Genomic DNA, 13247 nt, shown 5'->3' with positions numbered 1-13247 from the left:
TATATACCCGGACTACCTGGATTTCGTTGATATTATCAGTCTTGTTGTCGATATGTTAATCTGATTGCAACATTAGTAAACAATTGAACTTATTACTTTTATGGCTGTGACTTGTCTTTTAGAATAATTAATTTGACTTTTACTATTATTATAACTTTCTTGATCTGGATTCCATAACCTTTGTGCTAAATCGTTTAGGGTCTTTACCAGAAAAATTGATATTTTCAAAGAAACAGAAGTTAACATTATTTGTTTATATCTTATAATTAAGAATTAAGTTGGAAGGCGAACTCAATGTTGAAATAGAAAAACGGACTGAATTGATAAACGAAGGAGCAACAGATTCAGTGATAACCCGAGAGTAAGTTTTGTTTTCAAATGTTAGAAGCGTTGTGTGTTTATACGATTAATTTAAGATTGAATATCAGTGTGTATTGTCAAATAAACATTTGAAATCATCAACATTAGCTTTTGTAGTTGATTTTCATAAAATTGATTTTTTTTTTGTATCTTAGTTTATTAGATATACAAGTAAGATAAATAAGTTCAGATAAACAAGTTCGGAGTTCGGTAATTATTTTATTTTACTTTTTAACGGGTTCAAATGATTTAAATCGGACCATACACTTTTGCATAGCACACATGATTTTGCTTTAACATGAGTTGGTACTTCTGAATAAAGAATACAAATGTCAGGGATAATTTTAAATAGATCAAAACACTTAAAGAAGTTGAAAAAAGAAATCAAAGAGAAGACATCTGATTAGGAAAAAACCTAGTTGGTTACACGGAATGAATTAACAAATGTATTTCGTTTTACTACATAACATTTTTAATTTGATACGATAAATACGGTCCAGATATTAAAACAGAATAATTGAATTTTATACCAAACCAAAAATCAGAATTAGATGTCAAAAGGTCAGTGTTAGCTTTTATGTTTATTACGTACATGTTTTAAATGCAAATAATTTATGTTGTATAGACAAATATCTAATATCACATCTTAATTTTCAATTCAAGCACACAGTATAAAGATGAGATGGAGGCGAAAACAGTTATGCTTGAAAAGTTGGAGAATTCAAACTTCAATCTGGATGAGAAATTAAAAGATTTACAAGCACAGATTCTTCAATGTAAACAACAAAATTGGAGGACCGCTGAAGAGAACCATATTTTTTGCAAAGAGAGAGATGAGTTGAAAAACAGGTATTATTCAATTTATTTTTCAATGAATAAATTTGCAACAAAAAATGTTTCTGTTTGTTCTATAAGGTAAACAGTCCATGCTGCATTAAACAGGATGTATATAGCAGTAAAAATTGTATTATTTACAAAAGTCTAATAATCAACAGATTTATCTCAAAGTTGAATACTGTTTCATCGTATAATGTTTGACATTTTTATACGACCGCAAAACTTAAACAATGTTTGGTCGTATATTGGTATCAAGTCGTCGTCGTCGTCGTCGTCATCATCAGCATCGTCTGAAGACGGATGATTTCCGGATAATAACTTTCGTATAAGTAAATAGAAATCAAAAACATTTTAACACAAGGTTTATAACCACTAAAGGAAGGTTTGGATTGATTTTGGGGGTTTTGGAATCAGGGCCAAAAGGGTCTAGAATAAAACTTGTTTGACTTCATCAAAAATCAATTATTGGGTTTCTTTGATATGCCGAATCTAACCGTGTATTCTTAATTTTTGGTCCTGTTTTCAAATTGGTCTACTTTAAGGTCCAAAGGGTCTAAAATTAAACTTAGTTTGCTTTTAACGAAATATGAATTCTTGGGGTTCTTTGATATGCTGAATCTGAACATGTACTGAGTTTTTTTTATTATGGGCCCAATTTCCAAATCAGGGCCAAAAATATAACTTTGTGTGATTTCAACAAAAATTGAATACATGGGAATCTTTGATATGCTGAATCTAACAATTTATGTAGATTTTTGATATTTGGGCCCCGTTATCAAATTGGTCCAAATTGAGGTCTAAAGGGTCCAAAATTGAACTTTATTTTCATCAAAAATTGAATTCTTGGGGTTCTTTGATATGCTGAATCTAACCATGTTTTTAGATTTTGGATATTGATACATAAAAGGTAAATGTCCATTTAAGTTTTTTTAAAATTCTAAGACCTTATTAATTCTGTGTCAGAAACCTATCCTGTGTCAACTATTTAATCACAATCCAAATTTTGAGCTGTATCGAGCTTGCATTTTGTGTCCATACTTGCCCCAAATGTTCATGGATCGACCTCTGCGATTGTATAAAGCTGCGCCCTGCGGATCATCTGGTAATCTAATGTGTCTGTTTGTTGTCAATAAGTGGAATTTTATGCAACTGTCAGTCATCCAAGTGAGAGGTTTCGTTAGCTATAAAACCTGGTCTAACCCATCATTTGCTACATAACCAAATTCATGTAACAAGTGACGAAAGTCACAGTTCTTTTCATTTATTTGATGTGTTTGAGTTTTTGATTTTGCCATTGATTCCGTACTTTCAGTTTTGAATTTTTCTTGGATATCGGTATTTTTTTGGTGATTTTACTTTTCGCTGATTATCTACAGTCCATGGTATAAATTCTCTTGTAGAGTAATGAATATATGATCCACCAGGTAAATTTTGTCTATTGTTTCAATTATCTAGAAATTTCTCATGTTTCTATCATATCGCTGAGCAAGTGTGTTCGAATATTGGAAACTCACTAATATAGTGTAAACAAACTATACATATATTTACTATTACATCAAGAACCTCGTAAATTGCTGTGTTCTGTTTTGTTTTAGTCGTTTAAGATATATATTAATAAAAATCTGAAAAATATGCATGAAAATTACACTGTTATACATACAATCATTTCACTGAATACAAATTTTGAGAGTTTACAAATTCATGTTTTTTATTTGAAAAGACGAGCTTATGTTAATGAACACATATCGTGATCAATTTTAAACACTGTGTCTACCTCATGTAGCTCGGTGCTTTTTATATAATTTTCATCGGCTCAAAAAGAGGTGGTAGCAATACATATTTCTCTTACTGGATAAACGCTGCTCTGTCATGCACTGATATGCGCATTTAAAATATACGATGCATTGGAATCTTCAAGATTTTCTTACGCTTACAAGAAACCCGATGTCGTGGAGCTTTATACTTTTCCAAAGACAAAAATGATGTTTTCAATCAGACAAAGCTTCTAAGGTTATAGTTTTATATATATAAAAACATTATTTGAAATTTTTATCTAAAGACATTGGCACACAGCACAACTGAGAATACAGAATGTACTCTAACATCATTCACAAAAGCGGATATTTTAGAAAATCAACAATACATCCGTCTTGTGATGAACTACATTCGCCCAGCGGTTCTGATGAGTTGTGGATTGTGACATATTACAAAAATGTATTGTAAAATCTGTATATTTATCCTTAAAACATTCATATGTATTTTTACCCATTAAACATTATTAGTTAATTGAAGTATTTATATTTAGCTTGACCACTTAAACAACCATATAGCTATTTGACTACTGAATCATTCATATGTTTACTTGACTACGTATACTAACGCAATTATATGATTTTTGCCTACTGAGACTTCAATATGTGAGTTGGCTTCTGAAGCGTCATGTGACGTATTATTTTTTTTCTGAATTTGAAAGATGTGTATTTAATTAAATATCGTGAACACTTTTATTGATAAGATTTGCAATTGCAGAACCGGCTTTGTGTAAAGTTGATAACGTTTACAAGCATATTTTATTTCTAGTAGAATTTCAAATAAACAGTCGTAATAATGGAAAATTATATACTGTCGTATCCGTATCTTTTATTCGAATAACCACTTTTGTGAGTTCTTTCGACGATCGACATTTAAGGAACTATAAAAAATCATTAAGTTTATATAATTTATTCTTTTGATAAACAGGTTCTAAAATATGAATGGAGGTATATTTAATCTCATTTCAGGGTCAAATCTATGGAGAAATTATTAAATGAAAAATAAAATGAATTTTCTCGTATGTCAGCTGCTGTTGAAAACATTAACAAATCAGTAGCGGAGAAGCAGAAACAAATAATAGTTATTCAAGAGGACAGAGATAACAAGTATATGTTTTATTCTACATTTAAAATTAATTTAGAATCACCATGAAAATAAAATTAAAAAAAAGTGCAAGTATGAGGTTGTTCACATCATTCATTGACCTACATCTGGGTATAGACAATGATGGTCACTTGAAATATATAATTTAGATAAAATGTCTACTTCAAAATTTGAACTTCAAAGTTTAAATGATCTCTTTGAAAGATTTACGAACGCAATAACGACAGGCTGGGCCTTTATCGAATATCCGTGTCAAAGATGACTACGAAATCACAGCCTATTATGAAAACATATGTCAGTTGATAGATACAAATATACTAGAGATGTTCTTTTTAGGGTAAATTTTCAGAATAATTTATGACATTTATTTCATGAATGCAATATTCATCAATTGAGGAACTTTTAGTTGTCATAATCAAAATTACTTGTGCGTCTGCTAGAGCAAACTATCTGGACCACAGAACAGGAACAAGTTAATAACCTGATCCACATAGCAGAGATTTCACATGTTTCTCGTATTATTATATCTTATTGCGCCCTATATCTACTCAATTTGGCCAAATTTGACTATCATTGTTCAACATTTCAATTGTACGTAACTGTAAAATAGCAAGAAAAATACAAAAAACAAAAGTTTTTTAAAACTTATTTTTTTACTTCTTGAAAGTACCTTATTTTGTTTTAATTATTGATATTATTTAACCACCATTGAATGATTTTCCAATACTTAATCGTTGAATTATTTTCCAATACTTAATCGTTGAATGATTTTCCAATACTTAATCTTTGAATGATTTTCCAATACTTAATCGTTGAATGATTTTCCAATACTTAATCGTTGAATGATTTTCCAATACTTAATCGTTGAATGATTTTCCAAACAAACATTTTACTTTCCCCAATTTAGCATTGTTCTATCTGTCGTTGAATTCCGAAAGACTGTTACCCTTTGTCTTAATTTATATTAGCAGATTTATAACTTTTGGATCAAACACATTTTTAGTATTACAAAGCTTCAATTAAGATGCAAAACGGCACTTACAAAACCTAGCATACCATACATTTGAAATGTATCTTTAAGTTTAAAATCATTTCCTTTTCATAGAAAACATGCAATCCACGAATTGCAAAGTCATCTTAAGCAAATGCAAAAAACTGTATTAGACCTTCAGAGGATGAATGCACAACAAAAAGGATTAATTCAAAACCAAGAGGAAATTATTTCAACAGTAAGATGTGAGAAAGATGAGTTGCAAACAAGGTATAATTTATAACTGTGGAAATACTTTTCATTGATATTCATTGGTACAGTTTTTGTGTTAAATCTTCAATTTTTTATTTTGTTCTCTATTGCAAGTATCGACATTCGCCTATGTTTTGCTTAAATATAGGAATACTATGGATCAATATATTTAGCTATTCATACAACCGAAAAATTATACAACCACAAAATGTATGGTCCGTTCCATGTTATGACATTGTCAGCTTCGGAATCGTCGTCGTGGTCGTCGTCGTCTGAAGATATTTGGTTCCCAGACAATAACCTGAGAACAGGTCTATGGATCTCTTTGAAATTGTACAACAAAGTTTAATACTACAAAAATAAGATTTTGACTGATTTTGCGGGTTGTTGTCCTGATTTATTATAATGATTTAGCAGTATTCTGAAACGTCACTTTTAGCTTTTCTTATATGTCTCCGATATGACAATTTAAAACGTAAGTTAATGGTATGTTCGCATATAATCCATTGAACTTAATATACCAGGTCATTTTGAAGTTGGTTCACATCTTACTTACACTTAGTGAGAACCGGTTGCGTTAAATATAGCTTCTTCTTTTGCTGGATCAACAGTGTTCAATCTTAAATTATTTGACCATAACATACTATAATAATCAGTTAAGTTACATTCCTTAATGATTTCATTACCGTAATCAGGTGATGCTTTATACACTCATGTTAATACAATGAAAATCATTAAACGCCCAGTGTTTGACTGGGAGATAGAAATATAGTAAATTCTAAATCTCTCCTATTCATAGCGTAAAACTCATTCTAAAGTGAGGTGTCCATTTCGTGGTGCGAGATATGGAAATTCGCAAAAACATTACGATCGGAAATAGGACATCTGATTCAATTCCTCGTGCAACTAGAGTCCAATGTTCTCTGGATGTTCGAAAACCATTGAGACACCTATCTGAAGGGTATTTAAGTAGGCTGTTAAATGTAAAAATGTGTGTCTTTATCAAATATTCCATCGTGTTCATTAGCGACATTTTTTTTTTACCTTTGTCCAGATTGTTATGGGAAGATGTGGTATGAGTGCCAATGACACATCTCTCCATCCAAGTAACAATTTATAAAAGTAATTAATCATAGTTCAAGGTACGGCCTTCAACACAGAGCCTTGGTACACACCAAACAGCAAGCTATAAAGGGCCCCAAAAATATTAGTGTAAAACCTATCAAACAGGAAATCCAACGGTATAATCTATATAAAAACGAGAAACAAGAAACACTTATTAACCATATAAACAAACGACAACCACTGAACATAAAATTTCTGACTTAAGACAAGTGCAAACAATTACAGCGGGATTAAACGTTTTGATGGTCCCAAACTTTCTCCATTTTCTGAAACAATAGTAGTACATCACAACATACACAAACACACAATAAAATATCAATTGGAAGGCTTAACTCAATAAAAAATGTATTAACACAATGAACGAATAAATTGTATCTGTGATACAGGTCTACTTCGTAGAAATTACCTACCGATTTGTTGTTATTACATTCTCGTCCCGATTATACGTGACATAATTTCCACCTGACATAATGCAAGTGAAAATAAATAAATCAATGACATTCACATTTAAATAATATTCAAATTACAGAGGAAGAATTTTTTAGCTAAATTATTGAGTTTCTTAGTTATATGTTAACATGTTGTGGTCTGATATGTGTATTTTTCAGTGTTGTCAAATTGTACAGTTTTGACTAACCGGTTACTTGGGTAATCGTTCGACCGATTAACCGGTTAACCGGTAGTTTAGGTTAATGTTTGTAGGCCTTATCTATAGCACTCTTGAAATGTACGTTTTTATAATACGATAAATTAAATAAAATTGAGAATGAAAATGGTGAATGTGTCAAAGAGACAACAACTCGACCATAGAACAGACAACAGCAAGTTTGTCTTCTGGCATTATAAGACTTGTTTGTGTGGATTCCTGACGAACTTTGGCCATCAAGTATATACTAAATACGTACACGTTGATTTGCATTTCACAATTTTGGAGTAGGCATTTCGTTTAAAGTATGACAAAGCCTTGCACGATGGAGGTTGCACCTTCATATGTAGGTCTACGCAATATTGGATCATTTTGATTTGCATTTCACAATTTGTGAGTAGGCATTTCGTTTAAAGTATGACAAAGCCTTGCAAGATTGAGGTTGCACCTTCAGATGTAGGTCTACGCAATATTAGATCAAAAATTAAATGGTGAAGTAAATCGTGAAATTTAATCGGATTACTGATTTCAAAAATGACTGTTTGAAAAGACATGTATGCTAATTATGCTTACTTAATATCATGCCCCGAGCTGATAGACAAGTTGTCTAACTTTTAATTATTTTTTTGTACTTTTGATTAACAAAAGCAATCAATATACTGCACAATTTTGAAATACAACAAAATTATCAATGATTTCAGTACACATTGATATCAATTCTACTAGAATTAAAAAAAGGTCCGGTTTTAAAACCGGTTAGCGTTTTTTGGTATTCGATATTCGGACCTTCCGACGGTTAACCGATGACAGCACTAGTAGTGTTGAAGTGATAATTTAGAAACATTAATATAGTAAAACAATCGAATAATTGCATTTTATTGCTATTGAAAATAGGCCAAAAGGTATCTATATCAAATAAAGCATAACAAACCGTAACTTGACACAGAGCTTGCGCAGCAAGAATATCAATAGATCCCGTTAATGCGAGCTCATATACAAGCCAATAAAGTCAGTATAAAAAGTCTAAGCAACATAGTTTTTTGTGTGTTGAAAACAGGGAATAAAATTAATACAGAGGTAAAACTATTTGTATGCGTACTAAACATCGTGATATATGTTCGGTTATGTGAATGAAGTCGTGAGCGTCCATTGATTAATGAATGCGGATGGACATAACATGAGACGTTGCTGCACTGATAAGTGTCGTCATTTTCTTATATTTTCGAGTACCAAGTCCTGTCCATAGTCCTAACAAATAGCAGGCAGTAAGATTAATGGAAACATGTACAAATTACCGATAAACTGTATTGGATAACAATACGTAGATAATGCATAATAAATACAACATAAACATATTTTGGTAAAAGAACAATTCCTATTCCTATTTTTCATTTTTACCTGAACATGTATAAAATGTTATTGTCATTTATTTTTGTATCTTAAGTGTATTTTTTTTAAAGACTTAGCAGTGTTGCTGGAGAGAAATTGACAAAAGGCAATCCATCAATTACGGATCTTGGAGATCCAAATAGGCCAATGAAAATCAGTGAGAAGTACGGCGAATTGTACGACAACGAATGGACGGATGCTATGGATAATAACAAAGCTGTCAATGAATGTTATAAAGGTCTGGCTGATTCGGAAATAGAAGAAATTATCATACGTCATCTTCATAGATTATTAAAGGTAGATTTACAATAAAATAGTGTTAAAGGCCGTACTTTGACCTATAATGTTTTACTTTACAAATTGGGGCTTGGAACGAGAGTGTCTCATTGACACTAATACCACATCTTCTTGTATCAAATTAAGGTAAAACCGTAATTTTCATGACCATCATTGTTATAATTTCTACCTGAAGACGTATCCTTTAATGTGTTAAACACAAAAATAAAACAATAATATATATACCCGCCTACATGAATCTCGTTTCCTTATTGAAACGAATGTTTTTGAAATTGAAGACATAATTTTGAACAGTTAATCAATTTTTAAAGGTTGAATAATAAAATTGATGGATTAAATAAAAAAACCGTAAAGGATTAACAAAACCAGGTAGATGATATTTTTTACCCTATGTTTAAAGATGTATGGATTAGGCCATTAATTCAAGGACATTGTTGGTCATATAAATCTTCAACTGTTTCGGTATTTATACATCATTAGCTTTTAATATTCAGCTTTCAGCGCTTCTGATAAAAATCAATTCAGCCAGAAAATTACCTATGACGCATGGAACTTATAAGGCATTGTTTTCATTGTGTTCACGTGATCATGTACCACCAGTGAGTTATCAGGGTTGTGCACTAATATTAAGACAACTTACGAAAAAGATGTTAATTACAATCCCTTCTCATCTCTTCGCTTCAATAATCTCAAATGGAGTGTATAACACTTTACAATTTCCCTACCTTCTGAAGTGCTTGTTAACCTGTAGTTTTAAAGGCTTCATGGTGCTTTCAAGAATTATTATTCTGTATAGTATTTCGAGGATTTCGTATTTTTGTTTATTATTGCCCCGTTTTATTTTCTTACTTTTCTCAAATTCAATCATGAAAAAGGTGACATGTAAAAATGGTTTATAAATTCTTCCCCTGATAGATATATGACATTCAACAATACATATCATGTTCAATGTTTCATTAGGGGTTATGATTTATTGACGTCCTTTTACAGCAATGCAATTGATGTAAAACGTATTGTATGAAATATTATTCCTTCGGGGTATATGTTTAAAATGCGGTGTACAGTTATGTGGATTAATGTTTGTCTCTTCAACTGTTTTTGTTCGCGATTGGTGTTATATTACTTTCTAATTTTTGATTGCTCCTTCGTATGTTATAAGGTTTAATGCCATTCAGTCATTGTATCAGATCTAGACAACAAAGCTTTGAAATTGAGACATCACCAGTGATACTATTCTCCCTTATGGTAGTTTTAAATAGGCAAGAAAAGATTTACAGCGATAGATGGATGGGTGGGCTTAAATCAAAAGTCATTTGACAAATGTGCGCGCATTTCGGAAACAGACATGAGAATAATTAGATTTGATATCAATAAGAATCCTGCTTGTTTAAAAGACCGACGAACTTAGTTGATTGTTTCGTGCTGGTTTAGAAAGGAACAGGCCACATGAAGATATGTTACCTAACCTGACAAATTATTTTGACGACGAATTAATTATATATTGCACTTTCCGGTTATACATGTATCGTCGATACGTTATAACTCGATTTTCACAATAGCCGCCTCGCACATTCGGTAATTGTCTGTTTGTATTTAAAAAGTACTTATACTAATAATTGAATATTGATAAAAAAAGAAAAAAAAGAAATTTGATAGTGATTGGCGACTAAAGAAAACATTGGCAACTTTTGCGTAGAAGTCAACAACAAAAAAACTGGCGTATACCGTACCTGTTTGATACAATTACTTTGCTCTATAAGAAATGCTATAAAACGAAAATATCATCATATTGATAACAGAAATATATAAAGTTATCTTTCTGCGCAAAATGACAGTCTATCGTTGAATTTTAGAAAATGAAATACAACAGGATTTATTGGATGCTTTGTGAACCTCGTCTTTATTTTTAACACATGCAGTAGTTTGAGATTACAAAAAGTTAATATTTCTACTAGATCAATGGTGATAATGAATTTTTTATTGCAGTGGAAACGTTTTTAAAATTGTTAATAAATTTGCACATTTAATGAGACTGACTTGTTGAGAATCTTATTCATACCAACTGAACAATTTTGCTTTTAAAGATTTCACTTTTAAATCTTGCTTTCCATAATGGTATCCCTATTTCATTCTTTATGAAGGAATACATTGACATTTAGTAACGAAAGAGTAGACATCATACATGAAGTTTTATCGACTTGACGAACACATTCTGAGAAAAATTCGTTTTGGTCGACTCATTGGCTTTATGATCATACAGCTAAAGGTATACTAAAATTTTAGCATAAAATTTGCCGAAACAAGTCACCTTTATTCAAATAATCACTTTTGAGAGGTTTAGCTAGCTATTAAACCAGGTTCAATCCACCATTTTCTACATTCCTGTACCAAGTCAGGAATATGACAGTTGTTGTATGTGTTTGAGTCGAAATTTGCCATTTATAAGAAACTTACCGTTTTGATATTCCCCCGTAATTCAGTATTTTTGTGATTTTTTTTATGATACATAATAATTACTATTGATATCAATTAATTTCAGTGCTGCTACAAGGAATGCTTAGCAAAGTCTGACGAACAAATTCAAACACTTGGAAAGGCGTTCGCAGAAACAATGTGTTTAACAATCGATTCGGTAAGCTAAAAATAATTATGAAATGTTGTTACTTTAAATCATAGAGAATATATAACATATTAGGTATCTGGTCTTTTAAATTATTTCAAAATTCTTTTTTGAAATAGATATTTATTAAAGAAAAAAAGTTATACAACTATTATTTAAAATGCGATTATATGATTGGTTTCAAATATGTATTCATCATTTGCTACATGAGAAAATGCCTGTACCAAGTCCGTTTGTATCCATTCGTTTGATGCAAGTTTGTGAGCCTTTCATTTCGACATTTGATTAGGGACTTTCCTGTTTGAATTATCCTCGGAGTTCGCCATGTTTGTATTTTACTTTTTGCTCCATTCGTTTATTTTAATGTACATTATTTGTAATTTTCAAACAGGAAGAAGAAATTCTCAGCTTGCCTGTATGCAAAGAAGCATCAATGTTTAGAAGAGCGAAATCGGTGGACTTTGCAAACTTCCTCTTTGAAAACAAGGTAAAAAGTTAAGTGTTATTAATTTGTTTTTCCTTCGATCACATTATAATTTATTCATTTCTTTAATAAAGTAATTATCACGAGAATTCTTGTTTTTGTCTATGATATCTTATACGACCATAATGAGCAGTTGAAATAACTGAACTTTTGTCATTGAAGACACATTGGACTAATTCTAAGCAAACGCAGACTACGTATTAATGGTTGTGTTTAAGCTGCAACCAAATTTAATTTTTGAATTATTGATCTACACATTTATTTTTTTAAGACGTGTCACGGTACTTTTCTATCCCAACTTCATGTATTTTGTTTTGATTTTATATTGGTTAATCTCATCGGATTTTGTCTTATGCTTAGTACGTTTCTGTGTGTGTTACATTTTAATGTTGTGTCGTCATTCTCCTCTCCATTTCCCTCGGTTTAGTTTTTTTCTATCGATTTATGAGTTTTGAACATCGGTATACTATTGTTGCCTTTATTTAACAATATTTTCTCATTCTAGAGAAATTAAGTACAGACACTTTTGGATTTTAGTTGATTAGGAATAATCGTTTGTATTACAAGAAATAATGAATCCAATTAATACTTGTCATACATTATAAATATTTTTGTATAAATCATTGACATCTTCATCATAAATTGTTTTACTGTTTAATTACTAACAGCATATAGCAATATTTGCTGATGTCACACTATTAACATTCTCTAACAAGTCACCACATTCTGAGAAAGTATCAATAATTTATGATTTTATCTCAAATATCATTAACTTTTTGACTTTTCGTCTAAATATATAGTTCTTTTATAACATTCAATTTTTTTCTTGTGATGATGTATGTACGCATACGAATGATAATACTGATTTTCCGGGTATTCCTATTTTAACTCATTATTGAATATATATGCAATAAGTGTAAAGGTAAACATTTTTATATTCGACCTTCCAATTGATTTTGTTTTGTCGAAATTAAACTAGGATATTTAGTTTTTTTAATCCACATTGTTGTACTATGTACTGTTTTAGATTCTTTGCCAAAATGTAATGGATGACTGGAACTACAAGTATAAAAATGAAAAAGTTATGGGGCTATTGATGAGTTCATCTTTCTTTGAAAAATGTGTCTATATCTGTTGGAGTATGGCAATACAGGACCCCGTGATGTATTTAGATGGAGACGTTCCAGCCGAAACACAAATTGATAAGAACACTTATAAAGAATTTGTCAAGAGTGGAAATACAGTAGCCTTTGTAGTGTGGCCAGCATTGTTTTTACACAAAGATGGACCATTACTTTACAAAGGAGTTGTACAAGCTTACTGGAAGTAG

General features: G+C 31.0%; 3 protein-coding genes across 4 annotated transcripts in view; 2 read left to right on the top strand and 1 right to left on the bottom strand.

Moving 5' to 3' along the window:
* LOC139484064 (CAP-Gly domain-containing linker protein 1-like) overlaps positions 1 to 4014 on the top strand; it is a 25260-nt gene extending 21246 nt beyond the window's left edge. The window contains exons 8-10 of the mRNA XM_071267786.1: positions 272 to 361; positions 1024 to 1209; positions 3978 to 4014. Of these exons, the coding sequence (XP_071123887.1) occupies positions 272 to 361; positions 1024 to 1209; positions 3978 to 4014 (313 nt within the window). The remainder of the gene's footprint in view (positions 1 to 271; positions 362 to 1023; positions 1210 to 3977) is intronic.
* The window catches only part of LOC139486786 (ragulator complex protein LAMTOR1-like), a 513831-nt gene that overhangs the window by 307571 nt on the left and 193013 nt on the right, over positions 1 to 13247 (bottom strand). The gene's annotated exons all lie outside the window — the stretch shown is intronic.
* Positions 998 to 13247, top strand: LOC139484063 (uncharacterized). The gene is made up of 7 exons (XM_071267785.1): positions 998 to 1209; positions 3978 to 4115; positions 5219 to 5374; positions 8588 to 8813; positions 11353 to 11445; positions 11825 to 11920; positions 12945 to 13247. The coding sequence occupies exons 2-7, from the start codon at positions 4030 to 4032 to the stop codon at positions 13245 to 13247; spliced, it is 960 nt and encodes a 319-aa protein (XP_071123886.1). The 5' UTR covers positions 998 to 1209; positions 3978 to 4029.

Source organism: Mytilus edulis, chromosome 8 (genome assembly GCF_963676685.1).
Source record: "Mytilus edulis chromosome 8, xbMytEdul2.2, whole genome shotgun sequence".
Classification (NCBI taxonomy): Eukaryota; Metazoa; Mollusca; class Bivalvia; order Mytilida; family Mytilidae; genus Mytilus; species Mytilus edulis.
Note: the sequence above shows the minus strand (reverse complement) of the source record. Positions and strands in the feature narration are given on the sequence as shown.